The 21,985-nt window shown below is 45.9% G+C and overlaps 1 protein-coding gene across 2 annotated transcripts in view; it reads left to right on the plus strand.

Moving 5' to 3' along the window:
• SYNPR (synaptoporin) overlaps positions 1-21,985 on the plus strand; it is a 112,967-nt gene that overhangs the window by 65,635 nt on the left and 25,347 nt on the right. The window contains exons 1-2 of one of the 2 annotated variants that reach the window (XM_069866000.1): positions 2,294-2,445; positions 15,799-15,923. In XM_069866000.1, coding sequence (XP_069722101.1) covers positions 2,422-2,445; positions 15,799-15,923 — 149 coding nt within the window. In that variant the 5' untranslated portion in view covers positions 2,294-2,421. Of the gene's footprint in view, positions 1-2,293; positions 2,446-15,798; positions 15,924-21,985 lie in introns of those variants that run through there. The other variant, XM_069865998.1, reaches the window with a different exon arrangement.

A 21,985-nucleotide genomic window follows, 5' to 3' on the forward strand; every position in this document is an offset into this window, starting at 1 on the left:
TTGTAGCAAGAAGCTGGTCACCATGAGATACAGCAAGTTTCAGTGCCAGCTGGAGAGCTGAATGCAGTGAAGAAGGCCAGGAGCAATGAGATGTCTCAGCTGGGGAGCTCACTCCTGCCATCCTCTGCCAATGTGTGGGAACAGCCCAGGTGCCCACAGGCTGCTGGAAATCTCTCGCAGGGGTATGGGAGAGCCAGCATCACCCCTCGTGCTGACACAGTGGGTGGCAAGTTTTGTGTGGTCCTCAGTCACCGTTGCCCATTGCCGGCTTTTGATTCATGTTCCTCCTTGGGTCTGTTATTGCTAGCAAGCCTCCTCCATGCCTTGTCTGGGCTGCACTCTCTTTTCCAAAGAGGGCAAGGAAGGAGTGAGGGGTGTGAGCCTTGTCCCTGGGGAGGAAGGTGTGTTGGCCAACGCTATGCAGGCAAATGCTGAGGCTCGACTGTGGCTTGCGTGGTGCGAGCGTGGCTGCAGAGTGCAGTTCCTGCTTGGTTAAGGCATCAAAGGGCTGCTCACAGCACAGCGGGGGGCAAACGCTGCCCAGCTCTGCAGAGCAGGGGCCTTGAGTTCTTTAGTCTTTGTGGCTGGGACTTGGGTAGTGTGCATGGTAGCTGGCAGATGCTTTCACGTATGTTAAGATGCGCTGAGCAGCAGAGCAGTGTTTCAGCCTAGAGAACTCTCTCAGCACCACAATGTCAGCTCATTACAGCATCCGCTGGCATCAGGCTGTATCTGCTGGAAACGCAGGGCCACATCGGCAGCAGTGACATCTGTCAGTGTGGCAGTGCCACCCCCGCTCATGGGAAAGGGGCCCGGAGGTTCTGTTCTTAAAAAGGGCTGTTGGAGTCTCCTCTGTGCCCGGATTGTTCTACAAGTGCAAGCCCCAAATAGTAAGTTGATTCATCAGCTCAATTCAGTCTCCTTGGTTTTGTCTTCAGGATTTTACCTGTGAATTCCTGCTCTTCTCACACAAGGTGTACACCAAGGCACTAGGGAAAAGCAATTGTACTCCAGTTTTGCTGCGTAGTGAGCTGCTGTCATTCAGCAGGTATTTCTGTATCCCAGCATGTAACTTCCATCTCCAAATAAAAGAGAAAGTTCACCTTGTGTCTTATCCGTTAAGTCTCATCTTTTTGAATGTATTTGATGCAGTGTGTAGAAAGAGGGCAAAAGAGTGATGAACGCAGGGCTGATAATTAAATAGCATGGAACGTGATTTGCAGTCTCAATTGCACCCAGAGGTGCTGGGGCGAGGGGCTGGTGGAGGCTCCCAGGCTAAGTGCTGAGACAGGTGTCTTGCAAGAGGGATATGTGGATCCATTTTGTGCTCTTAGCATCCTTGAACACAAAGGAGAGACACGGGACTGGGCTGAAACCCCTGTTGTGAGGAGGTTTACAGTGACAGGGCGTGGGGTTTGTGTCTTTGTACAGCTGCCAGGGGGAAGGAAATGTGGCATCTTCCCAAAGAAGCGGCGCGTGGTCGCTACTGATGCGTCCTGTTGGCACGCAAGTGCCTGTGTGTTGGAGGCAATGAGCTCACCCCTGCTACCTTCTCCTCCTCTTCCTTCCAACACACACAGGGCCACAGCAAAGGTTGGATGAATAGCACAGAATTTTTCGCCTTTGGCACAAGGGAACCCATGGGTTTCCCGTAGTTTTTCTCTGTTACACAAGAAGGGGTGAAAGCTCAAGTTCCAGGAAGGAGCTTGGGAGGTCTGGTTCTGTGTGAGCACAGGAAGAACTCAGTGCATGCTGAAGCATGGGAGATGTGAGAGGTCTTTTCCCCTTTCTGGATGTCGTGGGGCAGCTTTCTGAGATGCAGTGAAAGGCATCTCAAATACAGAGCCCAGAAAGCCCCCAAGCCCAGCACTGAAGAAAGATTTCTCCGATGATAGTCTGTGTCAGAGCTTTGGAGGCTTTTTAAGCTTAGTGCAACTTTAGCCCAGGACTGTGAACTGTTCCTTTCCCGTAGAGCACACATGAGGACTAAAGTGATGCTGCATTAGGAGTGGGGAGGAAGAGGTTGCATCCCCCAGCCCGCTGTGGTGGTACCTGCACCATAACACAGCCGGCAGCCTCTCACCGCAGGGAGGGCGTTTGCTGTCTGTGCTTAGGCTGCATGTAGTCAATGTCTAATAATGTGAGCATTTTGCCATCCCTCTGCAAATAAGGCTGAGGCTGCTGCCTGATTGGTATATCATCTCACTTTCTCTCAGCATTGATTTTCTTGCTCTCCTTATTTGCTTCATAAAACGCGAGGCAAGGAGCTGGTGCTCGCTCGCTCTCCCTCCCTCCCTCCCTCTCTCCCTCCCTCTCTCTCTCTCTCTACTGTGAGAAGCTTTTGGGAGCCTTTATTTTTAGTATGAGACAAACCTTGCTTTATTTCCGGAGACACAAGTTGGATTATAAATCCTTTTGTAAATGTGTATGGTGATATTTGCTCCGGTAAGTTATATACATCTCTATTTATTTGTGTAACTGTACAGTTTGGGGGAGAAGTGGGATTTTACTGGAATCATGAAGCCCATTAAATTGTTTTTAGGTTTGGTTTCTTTGTACTGTCATGCTGAGCCCAACTGTTCCATGGTTTTCAGGTTTGTTGAAATATGTTTGGTTTGTATTTTGCTTTGCAGAGGGGGGTGCCTGCTTTGAAAACTTGGTTTGCACTTCATTTTACAGCAGAAACACGGAGAGAAAAGATTAAAGAGAAAAGGAATTCTGATTTATCATGTTCTTTTTGGCATTTTAAATGAAAGGTGCCTCAAAAATAATGCAGCAATATTTGATATTTAAAAAAAATCAGTAAGAGCTATTTAATATTGATCCTGTGAAGTATGAATGTCTGACTGCATATTACCTGAGAAAGATCAGTTTTAAGTATGGCAGGTTGGCAGCAACATGCTCTTCAACAGAACGTATTAATGAAATCAAGAAGATCTTTAATGTAATTAAGGAAACAGCTTGCTTTTTGGAGTGTAACATCATTAATACAGGTCAATAGACTGTTGCTCTGACTTGCTGCTCTCTGCCTCTGCTTTGTACGGCTCAGCAGACTCATTTCTCAGTGCTCTCTGTTAACTTGGAGACCTCTTTGTTACCTGTAGATAATAGCAAGGTGCAATTATTAATCTCTCCCCGTCTTAGCTCCTGGTGTGCTTTCCAGGTAGTGCAAGACAGTGATTGTAATCATATGCCCAGGGAAAACAAGATGAGTAGCTGTAGTACTTTCGGACTGTGGAATAAATACTTGAATTTGCAGCATTATATTGATTAATTTATTGGCACTTCAGTTCTTTCATACTGGAATCACATCTGTGGGAGTCATTCGCTGTGGTGTTTCAGAAGTCTTTCAAAACTCCAGCTGTAGCACAAGCTGGAGCTTCTCTGCGAACATGCTTGAGAAAAGAAAATCAGAAAATCAACATATTAAAACCTGGAATAATCTACCTACTCCCATGATAGCAGGCAATGCTAATTACATATATGAAGTGTACTTTAATAAGATGTTAGAAAATCATAACTGGGTTTATTAAACCCACAGGAGAAGGTAAGGATGTTGTGTCTGGCAGTCCAAGCTAAACTCTTCAGAGACAAATTTCAGATTGGCAATAACTGCTTAGTCATTTTAAGCTGCTTTTGGACCAGTTTAATTGTTCACATTTTTTCAAAACAATAGTTTTCCTGCCCTTCTCACCTGCCTGAAAAGCAGCTGCAGGGAACATTTCATGGCATGCCCCTCCTCGGGGGGCTCTGCTGGGGTCTGTGCCCAGGCTGGGCAGGACCAGGTGCCAGGACACAGCATCCCATGGGCAGCCAGCTGTGTGCAGGACGGGACAGCCCACACACTCCGTTCCTGAAAATGTGGTTAATAGGCACTCAATTCAGTGGTGTTTGGGGTTTTGTGTGATTGCTGTTTCATAAGGACCATATATATTTATACCAGCTACATAATTTGAACCTATGTGCTCGGCACAGTGCTAGAAAACATGGTACATAAAATGTATTATGTACCACAGTGTGGGAGAACAAGGTGCATCGTAACAATTGCCTCTTTCACAGCCATTTAGCTCTTCAGGTGTGGAGGGCATGGGTGCTGAACAGTGCACACACTTTCTAAGCATAATCCTGCTTGCCTGAGGACAGCGTTAAGCATTTCTAGATTTGCTGAGCCTTGGTGTCGGACTCAGTACAGAGTCTTACATGTGAGCAGGACAGTGGTCAAAGAGCACATTTGGGTGACCCTGGAGGGGAAGGGGCTGGATAGCATGAACTGAGGAGCACAGTTCATGTCTTCCAACCCTGCAAAACCAAAGGCCTGGAGCTTCTGTGCCATGTAAATCATCACAGCAGGGCTGCCTGACTGCCCTGAAAGCTGGACTGTGGTTCGTCTAGAAGCCAGTTTTGCTCATCTTCGTAGCTTTGAAGCAGGGAAAGTGGCCAGGAATGGTTGGTTTGACTGCAGGCAGGGGGAAGTCTCACCCCTGCTCCCAGTGGCAGGTTGCCAGCAGCCAAGAGAGTGTAAGGCACTAAGTGAATAATGTGGTTAAGTCTGTTGCTGCAAGACTTTTCCTTGGCAGAGTAGCTTGTGGCTGAGCATGTCACCTCTATGGGATACACCTGAGACAAATGGGGGGGGACAGGAGAGCTTACCCTACTCCTCATGTTTTTCATATAGATGTCTCCAGTGTTCATGGTTCCCCATCTGTCACCTTCTGCCCATCCTAGCGTTGCGAAGTATGGTGCTTCTTCATATCCAGCTACTTGGTGGTAACAGGTCTGGGGGTAGCTTCTCCCCAGCCCGGTACCCCCAGCCATCACTTGGCTCTTGGACCTTGGAACAGCCTCCATCTCCACCACAGGAGCGTGGCATCCTCTTCTGCAAGATGACCTTGGGGTGATATGCAAACCAGAGGTTTGGCTGCAGGGATGGGTTCACAGCATGGGGCTTTGCAAGCTGACAGGGCTGAAAATGTGAGCTTTGTGCCAGTGGAATGGAGGAGTCGCTGCCCCTTTCTAGCAGGTGCATCAGGGTTTGAAATTAGTTCAAACAGCTCAAACAGTTCCTAGGGAAATTCCTTAAACTCCTAAAAAATTGATTTCTTAAACATCTGTCTCCTCCTGAATGCCAGAGACTCTTTTTCTTAGCCAAGTCCTTGGAAGACTTAATGAATACTTTCCTCACCTCTGTTAATCCTTTCCAGATCAATAGGTGATCTACAGGGGAAAGGTATTTGTGTTGATATTGGATAGCAGCTGCCTGTCGCTGCTGGTGATGGCAGGTGGTGTTTTATTCATGTCAGTCTTGATTAAGAGTTCCTGTACAAGTACGTGGGCATATTTTTCAGGGAATATTTCCCTCTACATAGGGTGACAGATGGCAAATTGGCCTAGAGGGTGGTCTTTCTGATTTAGCCTTTGGGCTCTTTTTCTCTCAGTGAGCTGAGCACAAGTCATTTCAATCAGTAGCACCCCTGTAACTAGAATGCATTTGTGTGTGGTGGGCTGGGGGCTCAGCCCAGCTGGTCGGAGCAGCGCTGAGGTCCCCGAGTCCCTGCCTGAGCTCTGCCTGCATGGGCACCACTGCGGGATGCAGACCTCTGGGAGAGCTGCAGGATCGCTGAGGACTGGGGACAGGCAAGAGCCTGTTCACCACGTCCCTGCTCCTTCACCTAGAGCCAGCGTGGGCAGCCTGGTGTAAGTGAAGAGATGAAGCTGCTGTCTGCCAGAACAGCACATGTGTGTCCGTACGTGGGATGTGGAGTTGCTGGAGAGCCCGAGGAGGCCCAAAGGAGGGATTTAGCTCCTCGCCAGGTGTGTGGTGGAACGGTGCCAGCCCTGAAGAACTTGGAAGGGGTCCGTCAGTGTGCCTGGGCTGCAGGCAAAGTTGGAGGTAGGGGCACACAGAGTCAGCGGGGGCTGAACTGTGGAGTCCTTGCACAGATTTAACTTAATTCAGTGTCCAGTGCAGATGGAGGGTCTGACTCTGCCTGTCCTTGGTTTGCAAAAGTGATTGTTGCCCTCCACCTAAGGGGATGCTCAGAGCCCTTGAACCTTCAATAAAACTCCTTGGTAAGTGAGCTCTGGAGCAGAGACATGATGATACTGTGAAACTCCTGAGCCTTCCTCTCCTGTCACATACAGCCTCTTATTTTGGAAGAAAACGGAAAAGGAAAGAAAGAAAAATGAGAAAGATGTGCTGAGTCCTTCTGTAGAGGCAGGGGAAGAGGCAGATAATCAGCTTGGGGTGCCACACCTGCATTGCTGTGCCTTTCCTTCCTCTCCAAATCGGCAGGTGCCGGGGCTGTCTGTTAATCTGTCCACCCATGCTATGCGCAGGCTGTCTGGGTGGACAAGCTCTGCACCTCCTGAATGGCTGCACATGGTCTCATCTGTCACTAAACATCCCCAGCGCCGTGGCAAAGTAAATTATGCTGCAGCAGGCTGGAAAGCTGTAAGCATATGGGCACTAACAACAGATTAACTGAGTGATTTAGTCTAAGGGGCTTTCTAGATTACCATAAAATGTATCTTAATTAGAAAAGCAATCAAACTTGCAGAGAGTCAATGAAGATAGAACATCCCCGTTGGCAATAGTGCGCGCTGGGTCTCTGTGGCTTGGGGATGGTGATGGCGATGGATGTACCTCATGCCTACTTTGAGGGGTTTGCTGTGGTTTGCCAATCCAGCTATAGGTGGAGGGGGCCCTCGTGCTGAATTATTTGTTCTTCAACTCACAAGACCATCCCACAAGCTGCTTGGAATGAGGCTGAAGGTGAAAGAACAGAGCATGTGCACATCATCCTTAGAACTGTGTGCAATTACCCAAAGATATATCTGAGTGTTTGCCATGTATAGCACAGCTAGTCCCACATAAAGGATTGGGGCTTCTAAGTGCTACCATAACACAAATAATTAATAAGTCTATCTCACTCACTGTGTCCTCATCTTTTTAGTGAGTGTGGCTGTAATTAGCTTTGACCTGATCCTGAGTTTGTAGCATGTTCAATTGCTTTTTAAATTGTGCTTGTGTTTTCTTTGCTTCCTTATTTTATTGGCCCTGGTTTTATTCCACAGGCCTGGATCTACAGATAGAAAAAGCTAGGTAATCATCTCCAGCAGTGCAGATATAAAGATTGCAACAGCCAAAACCACATTCATACGTTATTGGTTTTGTACGAGTGATGGGTTTTTTGGGGGGTCTGGGAGGATTTAGAGTACATTGGGCAGTGACACGGAAGATGCGCAGCAGCTTCTAGCAGTTGAGAGAGAGGAAAAGATGCCTGGTTATTTCAGAATTAAGTATTTTGAACACGAAGGAAATGGAGAACATTCAGCCAAGGGTTTTGCCAAGTTTTTTTTGTTATCCTTTATTGTGTTTAGAAGCAGGTATAGCTGCAGAATTCAGGGAGCCTGAATGAAAGGGCATGAAAAGAAAAAGAGAGAGGCAAGAGGTGTTGAGGAGTGCAGTAAAGGGGAGGATGTAGAGGAAGCAGGACAACTTAAGCTGTCCAGGTGAAGTGTGTGAAGAGCTAGTGAGATAAGGAGTATTATTTTATGTCAATTTAAGGATACTGTTATTAGCTTTTCCTAAAAATTTTTGTGTTTAGGTGTTGCTTTTTATGATTAAGTGTGGGGAAGGAGCGATGCCATCTCTGGGGACAGAGTATAAGAGGAATGGCAGAAAAGAAGAGGAAAAAGGAGGTTTTAATTTTAAAAATGTTTCCTGTTCAAAATGTTCACTGTGAATTCCCAGAGCTGAGCAAAGCAAACGTTCATTTATAGACCATCATTTTAATTATTAGAAAATAAATTATCTTTATGATGTGGGCTGATAGTTAGCCAGAAGGAAGTTCTTCTTCCAGTCTTTTACAGAGGCAGGTGCTCAGCTTGTAGCCAGCTCCAGTGGAATTTTCCATCCAAAACTGGTTTGAGATGAGCCGATGTGTCCCACGTTTGGGTCCCACCTGCACAGGTATGGAGGGCTCAAGCCATCCTCCATCATTGTAAAAGATGCCACAGCAAGGCTGGGTCTGGAGCAAGAAAAGCGTGTCTGCAATGGTTGAATTGATGATGGGCACCCCAAATGTCCCTTAGAGGCCAGGCTGAGGGGTTGCTGGAGGGCTTTGCAGACATACTGAAAGAAAACAAGCTGGGCTTTTCTGAAAGTGGAGCCTTGTTTCCCGGTGGTCCTGCACATACAGGCATTGTGGGACTGAAAAAAGGGGGGAAAAAGTGGTCAGACATCGTCTGAAAGGGTGCTGCTGTAAAGAGGATTGGAGGGCTCATTGCTTAGCAGTTTGAAAGCACTCTCAAATCCTCATGGGAAAAATCTGTTGCGCCAGATTATTAATCCCAAAAGTTTTGTGGATTCCATCCCAAGGTAAATGATTTCCACCCATTTCCTTACATCTGTTTGAGAAAGGAGTGGAACGCAGGCATGCATGTGGGACAGCGGATGGAGAGGCAGCAGATGAGACCAAATAGCAGCACAGAACACAGGGAGCTGGGAGGAAGCTGCTAATGGTCTCTGATGAGCACGGCCATGATAATAATGAGGTTAATGCCCTTTCATTCACCCAGAAACATCTTAGAAAATGTATAATCCTTGCTAGTCAGTGGGCAATCATTAGGTCATAAATAATACAGTGTGATTGAAGGGCAGGAGCCTTTCCTGTAATAACCGTTTTCAGTCAGTGCTGACCCAGGGAAGGTTTTGTTGTAGTCTCATGCTGGTCCACACTGAGGGGACAGAGCTGTCGGGGCATGTTCTGCTCAGAGGAGCACTCCCACCTCTCACTTCCACTGTGCACATCTGGCATCAGAGCAGGGAAATGTTCCACTGGAGCCCAGGTCTACCAGGTTGTGCTGGGAAAGAGGAGCTGAAGCTAATAGAGAGAAGAAAGACACAAATTAAATAATGAAGCAGCCATCAGAGGTGCTGCCAAGGACCTCGACCTGTCCAGCGGTGCCTGGTGGTGATGCTGACAGAGCTGGGGAGGGTGCTGGGCTCCCCAGCTGGGAGAGGTGCCTTATCCCAGCCCCAGCCTGGGGCAGACGGCGTGTGCGCCGTGTACAACACTGCTTTTACAAGCTGGGTTGGTGGTTCCTTGCCATCCAGTGCTACGGTGAAGGAGGTTTTGTGCGTTCTTGGTTGTCATTGAGCTTTTGAGGTTGCATCAACCATCAGGGGTTTAGTGACGTTAAGTTCAGGGGCACTTTCCCTTCGCAGAATGTGTGGCTATCACTCAGCCATAATGTAAATCCCTGTTTATTAGAGGGAGTAAATCCTACTTAGTAATAACTTGGATCGTGCTCTCTGTGCATTTATGTTAGATCATGGGCCATTTTAAACCCAGATGCTTTTAAACCCACCAAGCGAACAAGGAAATGAGCTACTGTCCAGCCTTTTTTATTTTATAATTAAATGTTTACACTTGTTACACCATAAATCCCATATAATCAGCTTGTAAAGCCTGAAAAAACCACTGTGTTTCCAAGAGGCAACGGGAATGGAATTACATTTATGTATGAACCTGAGTGTTTGCTGGCTTGCCAGACCTTACCCATTAATAAAAAAATAACATCACCTGTTGGGAAACATCTCCTTTACTTGACCACGGTTTTCCTTGTTTTCTGCCTGTGGTGGTCATGGGTGACTATTGCCAAAGCAACTCATGAGATGATGTGGGTATGTGAGGGTACAACTGGCACAGGTCAGAGGAAAGGGATGCAGCCCAGGGGTGGTCGCTCTCCAAGGATGGCACTTGTGATGCTCTGTGCACTGTTGCATGTGGATCCTGGGAGAGACCACTGCGGTTGTCTTTTTTCTTAGCAGCCTAGGACTAGTAATGTTTTCAGGCCCAAAAAGGAGTTCGTGTCTGCTGAAGTGATGTATGTCACAACATGAGCTATTCAGGGATCATATGTAGAAATCTAAACAAATCTGTCTGTCCTGTGTTCCCACCTCCTTAAAAGAAGAGGGTACAAACGTGGAGTTGTGGAGACTGCAGAGGAAGAGCTGTAGCTTCCAAGTCTTTCTAAATGCCTTCAATTATCTCAAACCTTTGACAAAGAGTTAGAGAGGCCTGAAGATCTTGGCATCTCTGCCCCACTTCTCTAAGTCGCTTTGTCCTCTGACAACTTTTCATTGCACTGAGTCCAAGAAGAGATTCTCCAAATATGTCTTTATTTTCTGCCTGTTAACTCTTCCGTGCATGCTGCCAGCCTTAGCATTAGCTCTCAACTTTACAGCTAACCCATTAAATACTGGAGGAAACACATCTCACCAGCTTGCATTACATTTTGAACTTAATAAATAGGAAAGGCATTACACAGAGTCTGTCTGGCCATCTGGAGGAACAATGTTCTTTACCTCAACGAATGGCTATCTAATCCTCTCATATACAGTTGGGTTTTATTCTATTAAAATGTAATGAGAAAAGACAACCATACCATTATGTGGTGGAGCTAAATGGGATTTTTAGAATAATCAATGAAAGAGGAATAAAAAAGATAAAGATTTTCCTCAAAGAAAAAGAGAGAAAATTGTCTCCTTGGGATTAAAGTATTGTAGGATCGAATTATTATAACATGATCTTTACTCACTAAAAATACCCCAATTTCATTTCCATAAATCTTTCCATTAAGAATCAAATTAAGTATTAAGTATTTTTTTTCTTTTTAAAAATGTGAAGCATTAACTGAAATGCTGTGCTTTAAGCAGAGGATGCTGCAGGGTTCTTGCCTGCTGCAGAGTTGGGTCTTTCCACCCAGCCAGGGCCATCGAGGGCTGCTATTTATGGAGTGCCATAAAATCCAAACCAGGAGTTTACTGCTGCAAATGCCCCAGCAAAGACCCTGGCCAAGTGAGGAGGTCTTGGAGCAGGTTGGTCTCCTCTAGGTGGGTGGCAGTGGCTGGGGACATGGCAGTTTGTGCTGTGTGGGTCTGCCAGCCTCAGAGGCTGGACAATGTCTTTTCCAGCGACAGCTGTCCTTGCCATTTACTTAGCTCCATATAAAGCCATACAAAATTGTTGATGCAAGTATTTTCCTTCAACACAACTCTAGTTGGATTTCCATTCTGCTTTCAGAAAATGCTGGAAGCATTAAGCCTGATAGCCAAGTGAAAGCTCTGAGGAGCTTTGCATGAGATCTGAACAGGTTATATGTCCCCAGCTCCAGCATGGTGACCCCAAAAGCCCTTTCCCAGCTGCCACCACATCCTGGAGGCACCCATGGTCTGCAAGGGCTTCGTGGTGTGGGACAGTTGCTTGAGCAGTCCTCCAGCGGTGTGCTGAAACGGAGTCACCACTGCTGTTGATGTTTGGGCAGGCGTATAACGTTCCCCAGATGGGGCATATATGATTCTTCAAGCCAAACTCCAAGATGTTCCCTTATCCCCGTGCTTTTTCCTCCATTCAGACCAGGTCTGGGCAGCACAGAATTGTTCTTTGCAGTGCTGCTATTTATTTTTAAGGGGGCACACTAAATCCTGGCAAGTAGTGGACAATTGCTTTAGAGTTTATTTCTGAGAAGGAGCAAAATATATTTCAGCTTTCTCCCTGTATAGCTGTTGGAGAAAAATGACTCCTGCTAGTCATCGCCTCCCCTCCCAGCAATGCGTTGGATGCGATGCTATCCACCTCCAATTCATCAACCAGTCAAGCTGATATAATTAGGAATCCCAAAGTCAATAATCTGATAATCTCTAGTGCACAAAGGCTTGTATGTAGGAGAAGTGATTTTAGGAAGTCTGCAGCTCAGATCCGGGCAGGAAAGATGCCAGATTTTAAAAAAGAAACAGGCAGAGACCTGGAGGAGAGAGAGTGCTTCCTAATCCTTCACTGGTGACACATTTTGGGCCATCAGCTCTGCAGTAAATGTTTTCCCGTACAGTCGTTTAGTTCCTTCGAACCTTCCCTTTACGGTCTTAATAATAATGTTCAATTGCTGGTTCTGCTCTATAAATAAATAATCTCAGTTTAACGAGATGCTCTGCTGGGTGAGTGATGCTAGCTGCGAGGGGATGTCTCCAGGGCCCTCAGAGTGGTGTGTTCCCTCCCTGCTTGCACGCGTGCTGTTGGCCACGGTGAGCAGAGAAAGTGTAAAGCAATATAACATTTGGCAAACACTTTGGAATCTCTTTATTATGGCAATCTGGAGAAAGAGAAGACTTACATCCAGAAATGATGCCAGAAAAACAGGTCTTTGTAAAACACTTTAAACATGTAAAATGACTAATAAAAGAGTAGGCGTTTCAAATATTTCAGCTTGTATTTTGACAGTGTCAGGAGTTCCCATCAGCTTTCTAGTGCTAGGGCAGGAGTTGGGGCTGGGGGTCTGGAGGGAAAGCATCCAGCCGGTTCATTACCATTTTCCTCCTTCAGCCCTAATTGAAAGCATTGAAGACTGACCCATGTAGTGAGCTGCGTGTCCTTTGTAGCCTGTCTTGTCTCCAGGTGAGATCAACGTGGTTTCTTTTTAAGACCTCCCTATCCTGGCGGTGGAGTCCTCAGGCAGAGCGGGGATCCCCCCTTTGCATGAGGAGGATATGGGGTACATCTCCAGGGCATCTCTATCTCGTCTGCCAGCGAGCTGCCAAAGGCTGCTGCATGGAGCAGACGTGCTCCTGGGAAAAACAAGTGGCTTATATAAAAGTTTCATCAATTTTAAATGACAGTGTTATCTTCCTAACAGGATGTTTTAGCTGTAACATGCTCTACATAAGCCTTTTAACTCGCCTTGTCAGGAACAGTTCTGCCTTCTTCTGGTGCACGCAGCGTGCCTGTCGTTCAGCAGGCATTGAGGGGAATTGTTGGAAAGCCAAACACAGAGAAACGATGTGAAATCATCCCATTTTTCCTTTCCACAGTGGGATGAGTGATGCCCGGGGTCATGTGCTGAGGCACTGCCAACTGTCTAATGCCCAGCTGGGAGTTCCACTCCCCCAGGGCATTGCAAACCCCGGGCCCCCAGCCACTGAGGAACGGCTGGGCTGGGAAACAAGAAGACCAGCCTTGAATCTAGAGTCTGGATAAAGAACAGCTCCTGAATGCTGAATGAGAGGGTCCATTGCCATTGCATTGAAGCCTGGCATCAGAAGGAGGGCTTCCTGCTGATCCCATAAATCAGCGGATGAACTTTTGTCTGCCTAAGCTGGTGTGAGGAGCACGTGGTCTGCTAGAAATTATACTGCTATTTTTTCTCAGAGTGCTAAGGAGCCAACTGATCTTTAAAACATGCTAGTCTGATTAGACGGGCAAGGCTGTTTATTATTGCACAGTACCATAATAAATTTCTGGTGGTTAAATTAGACTTTGGGATTTACCTGACTTCTTACAAAACCATACCAATAGCTGCAGGGTCCCAGAGGGGGTATCACCATAACGGGAGCAGGGGATGGGGTGTTAATCACCGTAGGAAAGGCATTGCAAGCTTCAGAGATGTGGTGCCTTGTTAGAGATGTATCTGAAACCATATGGAAGAAGGGTGATCTTCCAGACTGGCTGGACTGGACTTGGGAGATGTGCTCTGGTCTATGCTGGGAAGCTCCAGTAATGTCTCTTCCCGCTGCTTCCATCAGTCTTCAGCCTCATCATGTGGGTTGGTAACTGCTTCAGTAGTTCAGATCAAACAAGCAGGATGCTTGATTGGGGTGTTACCCCACATCAAACGTGTCCAGGCTGGAAGAGGCATTTTCCATTTCCCTCGAGGATCCACCTTTCCATTGCATTGCTCTTACAGGAGGGATGGGGTGTGCAAGGGGTGGCTGGGCTTTGCCTTGCTCCCATACCAGCGGGCAGGAGCAGCCCGGCACAGCCATGGCAGCAAAGATTTTCTGCCTCAAGGGCACTGCTGGCTGGGCTGCTGCTCCTCCAGGGAAGGCAGGCACAGCATCGGGGCTGAGCCTTGAGAGGCAGCAACCCTGTGATAACCAGACGTAACCGTGTGCTGGGGTGATTTATCATATATGAAGGGGAAAAGCAATATGCGTGCACACTGCAGATGGGGCTAGTGTGGATTTATGGGCAAAGAGTAAATAGGAACGTAGGGAAACGCTTTCCCTTTCTCCATAACTTTTCAATTTCGGAGAGGCCAGATTCAATAAAATTATCTCGCAGATGGAGGTTTTATTGAATCTGGCCCATAAAGCTCCCATTATGAGGTTTACAACTACCATTTACACAAATCCTGCTATAATAAAATACAGTGGTGTTTACAGCATTCCTGCAACTGTCACAGAATTACAGCGCGCACAAAACCCAACAAGTAAATCTCAGCTTAATGCACCCGGCCCTCCAGCGACAACAGAAAGCAGCAAAACTTGAGGGGGAGAAAAAGGAAAAAGGCAGGTGTAGGAGGGGAAGGTTACTTGGGTGAGAGGAGAATTATGCCGAGATACCCCAGGGAAATACCGTTGATTTACAGCCCTCACCGTGCTCTCCTTCAATGCAAAACATAAATATGCTCCCCAAAGGTGCTGCTTGGCACACAGCTGTAGGGATCAGCTGGGTGTTACTGGCAGCTGGGTGATCCCAGCCCTTAGCAGCACCTGATCCAGCTACGGCAGAAAGCCAAGCTCGGGTTGGCTGAGGGCCTACTGAAGTTTGGTATAAAAATCTCCAGCTGGCTCTTTTTTCACTTTCCCAGCTGCCTTGTGGGTGCTCTCTAAGGTGCTTGTAGCAAAGAGTGTGCTGAGTAAGCGTGGAAACTGGTGGGTTGTGGCTGGAGAGGAAAGAGGTTGAAGGGTTTGCTGAATGAGTGAAAGCATCTGAAAAGCTTCTGGTTGAGAGCTGAATGTGGAGCCAAAGGGTGAGTAAAGGCTGGAACTGAACTGTCTGTGGGACTGAGGCTTTAGATGCCCAAGTCTGCTGTTGAAGATGCTCTCAGCAAGGGAGAGGAAGAACTAGGAACTTGGGAGGAGATCCGTTCTGAGAAGCAGTAGCCTGAGCTGTGGTTTTGGGCATGGGTTCATGGCTTTGGTGAATAAACAGAGTGGCTTGTGTTTATGCTGATTTCCACTATTTGGTTAAAGGAGATGCATTTCAACTGTGTATCTTTCCTCTGCTTTTCTCCATGCTGAGAGCTGTAGATAAGAGGTGATGACTCTTCCTTCATGGCAGATCTGTCTCACACCACAGCCCTTCAGTTCTCTCTTTATATATCACTGCATTAATCTTTGTGCCTCTCTATGTATCTGCAAAACACTTGCATTTGCAACTCCATTAATTGGGCCAGAAAGCAGGTCAGCACTAATCTCTCCTGTTCTCCTTAATATATTGTTTTCTGACATTACCTCCCGAATTAAACTGAGATGATTAATACTGATTTTCAGTGCTGTATTACATGTAAGGGCGGAAACTTCTTGTATTTGCAGAGGAAGCATCTCATTTGGGATGAAGGAACACTATTCAAATTGCAGTAGAAACATTTATTCCATTACACGTATTTAACAAGTCAATTCACTATGAAGTTTAGCTTTCCTGGTTTTGGTGAGCTCACCATGAAGGATTGATTCAGTCAAAGTTTTTATCAACTTTCCTTATCATCGGGCACCTAAATACCTTTAAATACGTATCTATCCTTGCTGATATGCCCTGGTCACATTGGAAGTGAGTTGCAGGGTGGGAACTTGCATTACTCTCCTGTTTCAGGAAGGGCACAGGAGTAATGCATGTGCATGGAGTGATGGATAACCTGACCCAAGGGGGCTGGTGCTGCAGTGAGAGCCGCTGCGTGGATCTGCTTGTGGTGGTTGCTGAAACGAAATAAAATAAAAATGTTGTTTGTTTTTGACAGCTTTTTGCAATCTTTGCATTTGCAACATGCGGTGGGTACTCTGGAGGACTGCGCCTCAGTGTGGACTGTGCAAACAAGTCAGAGAGTGACCTCAGCATTGACATAGCCTTTGCCTACCCCTTCAGGTAACCTGGCTTGGTTCGTGGCGGTTTGTTTGCAGGGAGGATGGCGTTTGGGGGCTGGTGCTAAGCTCATGGTTAGTGGGGCTTCCCATCATTTATGGCAGCTTTTTATTAACTCCACCAATGTGGGGCTCCTGAACTCTTCTCACAATGTTGTTTAGGCTCTGGGTGTGCAGGAGGAATGAATGTGGCTAGAGCTGGTGAGGATGGGGCCATGGCAACTGCTGGAAGCTCGGCAGAGAAGTGCAGTCATGGATATGCAGAACCCTGTAAAGGCCAGGACAGCTCAGGGGGTGGAAAACTGCAGGCAAAGAAAAAGAGCAAAGCCACATCAGCCCTAGGAAAATAAAAATGGTGTTAAAGTAGCTGTTAAATGTGATGTATCGAACTATCTGAAAATGAGGGAGGGCTCCCAACCACTGGAACAGCAAAGCCCTGGAAGAGCCACTCCATGGGGAAGGGGAAGCAAGGGACAAAACAAATTTGAACCATCATTTTGAAATGTTTTTGAAAATTCTACTAATTGCCTGTCTGCATCTTTCAGTGCCTGAATACTTTAAACCTTGGAACCTAGAGACTTGGGAAAAAGGATTTTCTGTTAAGTATATCTGAAAGCTGTAGTGAGGTTAAAGAAAAAGAATTATATATAAAAACAACATTTCATGCCGTTTAGGATCCTGTTTCAAAAGAACATCTGCAGTCTTCTGTTTTTAAAGATGTCAAGTCCACTCTAGAAACCTTTCATTTCTGTATAAGTGATTTCTTTAAGGAACTGAGATGATTAAGAAAAGAATGCGTAATCCAATCTCAAGCCTAGTACACTATGATTCTCAAATTATTTTGCTTCCTTGGGAAATCACATGCTGTTTTGCTTATGATTGCTATGCACAGACCAGATGTAATAGCATCTACTTCTTTAACATGTTCTATAATATAGTGACTTCTAAAGAGCGGAGACTGAATTTGATTACTTGAACTGTTGTTTTTCCTCTACAAACATTTATTACTCCAAAGAGGCACATTTCCTGGTATTACAAATGTTTATTTTTTTGTCTTGAACTTGTCTGCATTTTCTTTCATTTCTGCTTAGTATGCATGAGAGAGATTCGGAAAATTGAGTTATGTGAATTTGTAATGTGATTCACTTCCAAATAGGTCATTTCTCCAGTATTCATTACCGAATACACCCTACAGTAAAGTGCTTTTAATTTGCATGATTATAGAGTAGTACTTTATGTAAAAAGGTAAAATAGAGAGAAGTAGCCAGTGAGTATCTCCTGTTTTTTTAACAGTCATGTTGACCACTGCTTCCAGAAGGAAGTGGCTGGATCTGCAATTTCCCACTGGAAATACCCAGCAATTATGCTTGAAAGATGATGCAAAAAAGGATTTATTTGCAGAAGGGATGCAGCTCAGACTGTAGTTGGCTCTTGAACTGTGCGGCTCCCAGCTGTGGCTGGGGGTGCTCAGTGTGCACAGATAGGCTGTATGCCATGTCCAGTGGGATGGCTGGCAACGTGGTACGGATATACCTGTAATTTGCAGGTGAGAAGGGAGATGACACTTAGACAGCTGATGTTTTGAGAGGAGCATAAAGATACTCAGGTTCTGAGCAATTTGGAACTTTGCATGCAAATCTGAGGCACGTGCAAAAAGCAGCTATAGATGTGCAGACTGGGTGGGGTAGCAGATGCATACCTGGAAAATCTGGCCCAGTGCTGCCTGTGAAACATGATGTTTTTTTACTGTTCTATCTAAATATTCGTGTAACTTCCTCATGAATTTGTTCTTTTCTCCAGTGCTCCTTCTACAGAATGGAGAGGGGAAGTGAGCTTATTTGGGAAAGGTACAATCTCATATTAGAGCCGTTGATACCCTTGGAAAAAGCAGATACATTTTATGTTCAGGCTCCTTCATCAAGACACTGATCCTGAAGCTCATCTGCCTTCATGGACATGTAGGCATTGTGTTGGTAGGATGAATTTCGCACCAGTTGTCTTGCATCCAGGTCTGAATAAGTCCATATTCCTGTGGCATTTTCCTTTCAAACGCCTTCCATGTCCTGATTATTGGCTGACAGCTGGGGGAGGTGTAGGTAGAAGGAGAGATGCTGCTGAGCGTCTGACACCAAAGTGCTGTTGTGGCTGTCAATGATGACAGTGAAACAGCTGAATACCTGAGCGCTGCTTTTAATGATCTGCACCTTCCAGCATGACTTGAAATGAAGAAAGTCATGCAGACATGCTACCAGCTGCTTTCATTCCTGTCGCGGTGTTTGGGGGTTTGTTTTCTTCTAGAAGTTGAACTGCTGGATCTTGGCTGGTTGATGAGTAAATGTGCAGAGCTTTAAGCAAGCAATCAAAATTGTAAAGCTCAACAGGACAACTTTGGCAGCACAAGAGAACTTGGATGTTTGGGAAATGAGGTTGAAGCAGCCTGAAAATGTTCCCCTTAAAGCAAGATCAGAAACGTGAGGGAGTTTTCCAGACCTGAAAGGAAGGGCATCACTCCTGTTACTGTGTGCTTCTGGGGCCCATTGCCTTAGATAAAGAAAGGGAGGATGTAGGAGGGCAAAACCACATTGATGCAGTCTGGGGATGTGTGATTATAACATACCAATTGCTGAAGTGTCTTCAAGCCGGTGATTCATGTAGCCCCAGGCCAGCCCCGAATGTACTGAAGAAGCATTGCACTCCACAGCAGGTAGCTCCAGATGTTCCTGCAAACCAAGGAGCATCTCCAAACCCTCTTACTGAGATTTTTCTCACCCCCAACCTACACATTGCAACAGTCTTCAGCAAACATGTAAATTAATTCAAGAAAAATTGTTAGTTCCTGCTGACAGGGAGTTTTGAAGGGTCCAGCTAAAACAATCAAAAAATATTTGCTTAAAGTTATGCTAATGATAGCTGTGCTTGGCTCCTGCATTATCTTACTGCTGTTGTAACTCTGGCAGCAGGAACTTTTCGAGAACCATAAAAAAAACCCCAAAACAACAAACCCCTGCACAAGGTGGTTGCTTCTCATTTGTGCCAGAATCGGATTCTCTTCCTGGTTTAATTTTGGACCTGGATTAATTTACTCTTTAAAGAGTGAGGCAATACACATAATCACTAGAGAAGACCATCAGAGTAATCTGGTGAAGTGGTGCTTATGCATGTCTAGGAGAAGTGATCCCTTCAGAGAAGAGCCCATGTGGTGGGTACCTGCATGGGGATGCCGCATGGCTGGAGCATAGGGAGGCAGAGCCTCTCCCTGTCTGAGGGACATCCCATGCTGAGGCTCCTGCTCGGGGCTTGTGCTGCTGGAGTGCATTAACTGCAGAGGAGTCTCTCCATCACTGCTGAGTAAGTGAACCCAAATCTGGCTCCACCATCTCTCCTAGAATAGGAGATGAGCTGGATGCTTTTCCATCTACAACTACACCAACTCATTTAAGCTTCTTGCAGCCCACATCCAGGACCCTGTAGTCACCCTGTAGTATACGAAGAAACCTCTAGTCCAAACCCTAATATGCCCAAGCCGTGTCTCCTGGAGCTCTGCCACGCTTTTCTATGTATCCTGCTAGACTCTCCCACGTTCAAGCTGATCTTTATAACACCATTTCAAATACTCACCTGAACCTTTCTCTCATTTCTTCTGCCCATTCTAGTTTTATCCCAAAGGATTTCTTTACCTCTTCATTTTTTTAAGTGCAAATCAGCCTTTCTTCTGGATACTTGTATATGTATTTCAAAAGTTTTACAAGTTCAAGCATGGAAAAAGACTTCTCTGATCCAACACTAGCAGCCTTTCTCAGTGTTAGGATCTGTGCTTGATACAATATCTGGTGCAAATATGGCATATATTAGGATGTTCATCAGCTTGACCCTCACCCCAGTAATGATTCCTTGAGTGGGAAGAAAAAAATCAGCATCTTGGAATCATTTGTTAATCTTGCAGCCTATCACCCTTTCAGACTGGATTTGTTGCTCATCCAAGTGCCCTGAAGCAATATTTTCTTCTGTTGTAAGGGCCTTGGTATAGGTCCTCTTTGTTTACTTATTATTTTCTCCTGATCCCAGCAACATTTTCATCATGTACTTTGCTATTCATTGGTTTTACTTTGACAGTAAGTGGTTGAATTGTGCACATATTTGTTACTGGTAGTCATAGTTTTAAGGTGCTTTTTTAACCAGTCCTTGTAAAAGCAGTATTTTTGTTTCCAGCTGCGTTGTCAGGCTTGACTTAGAGTCTGTACTGAACATCTTTGCTACATAATGGTTCACGTCACAAACTTAATGTTTTTCTTGTAACTAGCAGAGTTGTACTGAAATGTTTGGGCTTCTTCAGCTAATGATTTAAATGCAGATTTGCATAGCAGAAGGGCTCTCCGGATGTTGTGCTGCATAGACAGGCAGCATGCTAACAGCTGGAGATATAGAATCATAGAATACTTTGGGTTGGAAGGGACCTTAAAAATCATCCAGTTCCAACCCCCTGCCATGGGCAAGGACGTGTCCCACCTTATCAGGCTGCCCAAGGCCCATCCAGCCTGGCCTTGAACACCTCCAGGGCAGCCAAAGCTTCCCTGGGAAACCTGGGCCAGGGCCTCAGCACCCTCTTCGTGAATAAATTCCTCCTTATATCTAGTCTGAATATGCCCCTCTCCAGTTTATACCTATTGCCCCTTGTCCTATCACCACAAGCCTTTGTAAACAGTCCCTCCCCAGCTTTCCTGTAGCCCCTTCAGGTACTGGAAGGTTGCTCTAAGGTCTCCTTGGAGCCTTTTCTTTTCCCGGCTGAACAATCCCAACGTTCTCTCAGCCTATCCTTGTATGGGAGGTGCTTCAGCCCTCTGATTGTCTTTGTAGTCCTCCTCTGGACCCATTTCAACAGTTCCACGTCCTTCTTATGCTGAGGATTCCAGAACTGGACACAGTACTCCAGATGAGGTCTCACAAGAGAGGAAAAGAGTGGGGGAATCACCTCCCTCAGCCTACTGGCCATGCTCCTTTTGATGCAGCCCAGGATATGTTTGGCTGCAGGGCGATGCTGCACAGGGCCTATGGGAGGGCTGAGTCCCTGGAGCAGATGGCTTGGGCTGCAGAGCAACAGGAATGGAGGAACATTTCAATACAGTACTGTATGGGTGCCCAGCCTACATACACAGCGTATCCCCAAGTTGAATGCTGCACAGGAATTCATTGGGATGATATCTTGCCTTTTCTTGTGGCTTTTACCCTGCAAGCTACCTGGAAAATATCTGCCCAAACGATCACAGGATTAGATTTTAAACACAGTCTCACCTAAGGCAGCGGTTGAGGTAAGTAGATGCATAGGTGATAGGAGAATTGAGCCATAATTACTAGTGAGAGAATGGGATTCCTTGGTGGTGCTGATGTGAGAGCCTTGGTCAAAGAATATTTGTGCATGTCTTTGACACAGCAGAGAGCAACATGAATGTTGTTTTCAATTTTATTTGAAATCACTTATTAGTTTTTTTCCAATCTGCTAGTAAATCTGTCTCTTGAAGTAATCCTTGCTTCTGAAGGAAAAGGAAATTGTATTTTATGGGAGCTTTCCATTCACTCTCTAAGCACCTCATTTGAATAAAGACATTCCCATTGAGCACCCTTTAAAGTGTATGACTTATCTGCTTGCGCTGGATAGGCTAATCCTTCATTTGGAATATGACAGCCAGATCTAAATTGCCTACTTAGAAGCTACAGATGATAATTACGGAGAAAGTAGCTAACTCATTGTGCTTTGCAACTGTCTTTGGAAAAAGCCTCTCTTCATATTAGCACATTTCTGTGCCAGAATGTAGTAGCTTTCTTTCTTTTATTATCTATTTGTAGTAAATCTTGCTTCAGAATTCAGCGGAAAACTTTTTGGCTAAAAGATTATAAATGTCTATTATGGCTGGGAGACCAGGAGCGGCTGATAAACAGGAGGTCTTTAAACTCTAGTACAAAGTAGTCGCTTGCACTGCTGACTTCTAGGCAGCTATAACAGGCTTCCCTCCCAGCTATCTTGGACGGCTGTACCAGCTGAGGGTGGGAGATAGGGAGGAATAAAGTCAG

Source organism: Phaenicophaeus curvirostris, chromosome 11, assembly GCF_032191515.1.
Source record: "Phaenicophaeus curvirostris isolate KB17595 chromosome 11, BPBGC_Pcur_1.0, whole genome shotgun sequence".
In the NCBI taxonomy this organism is placed as follows: domain Eukaryota; kingdom Metazoa; phylum Chordata; class Aves; order Cuculiformes; family Cuculidae; genus Phaenicophaeus; species Phaenicophaeus curvirostris.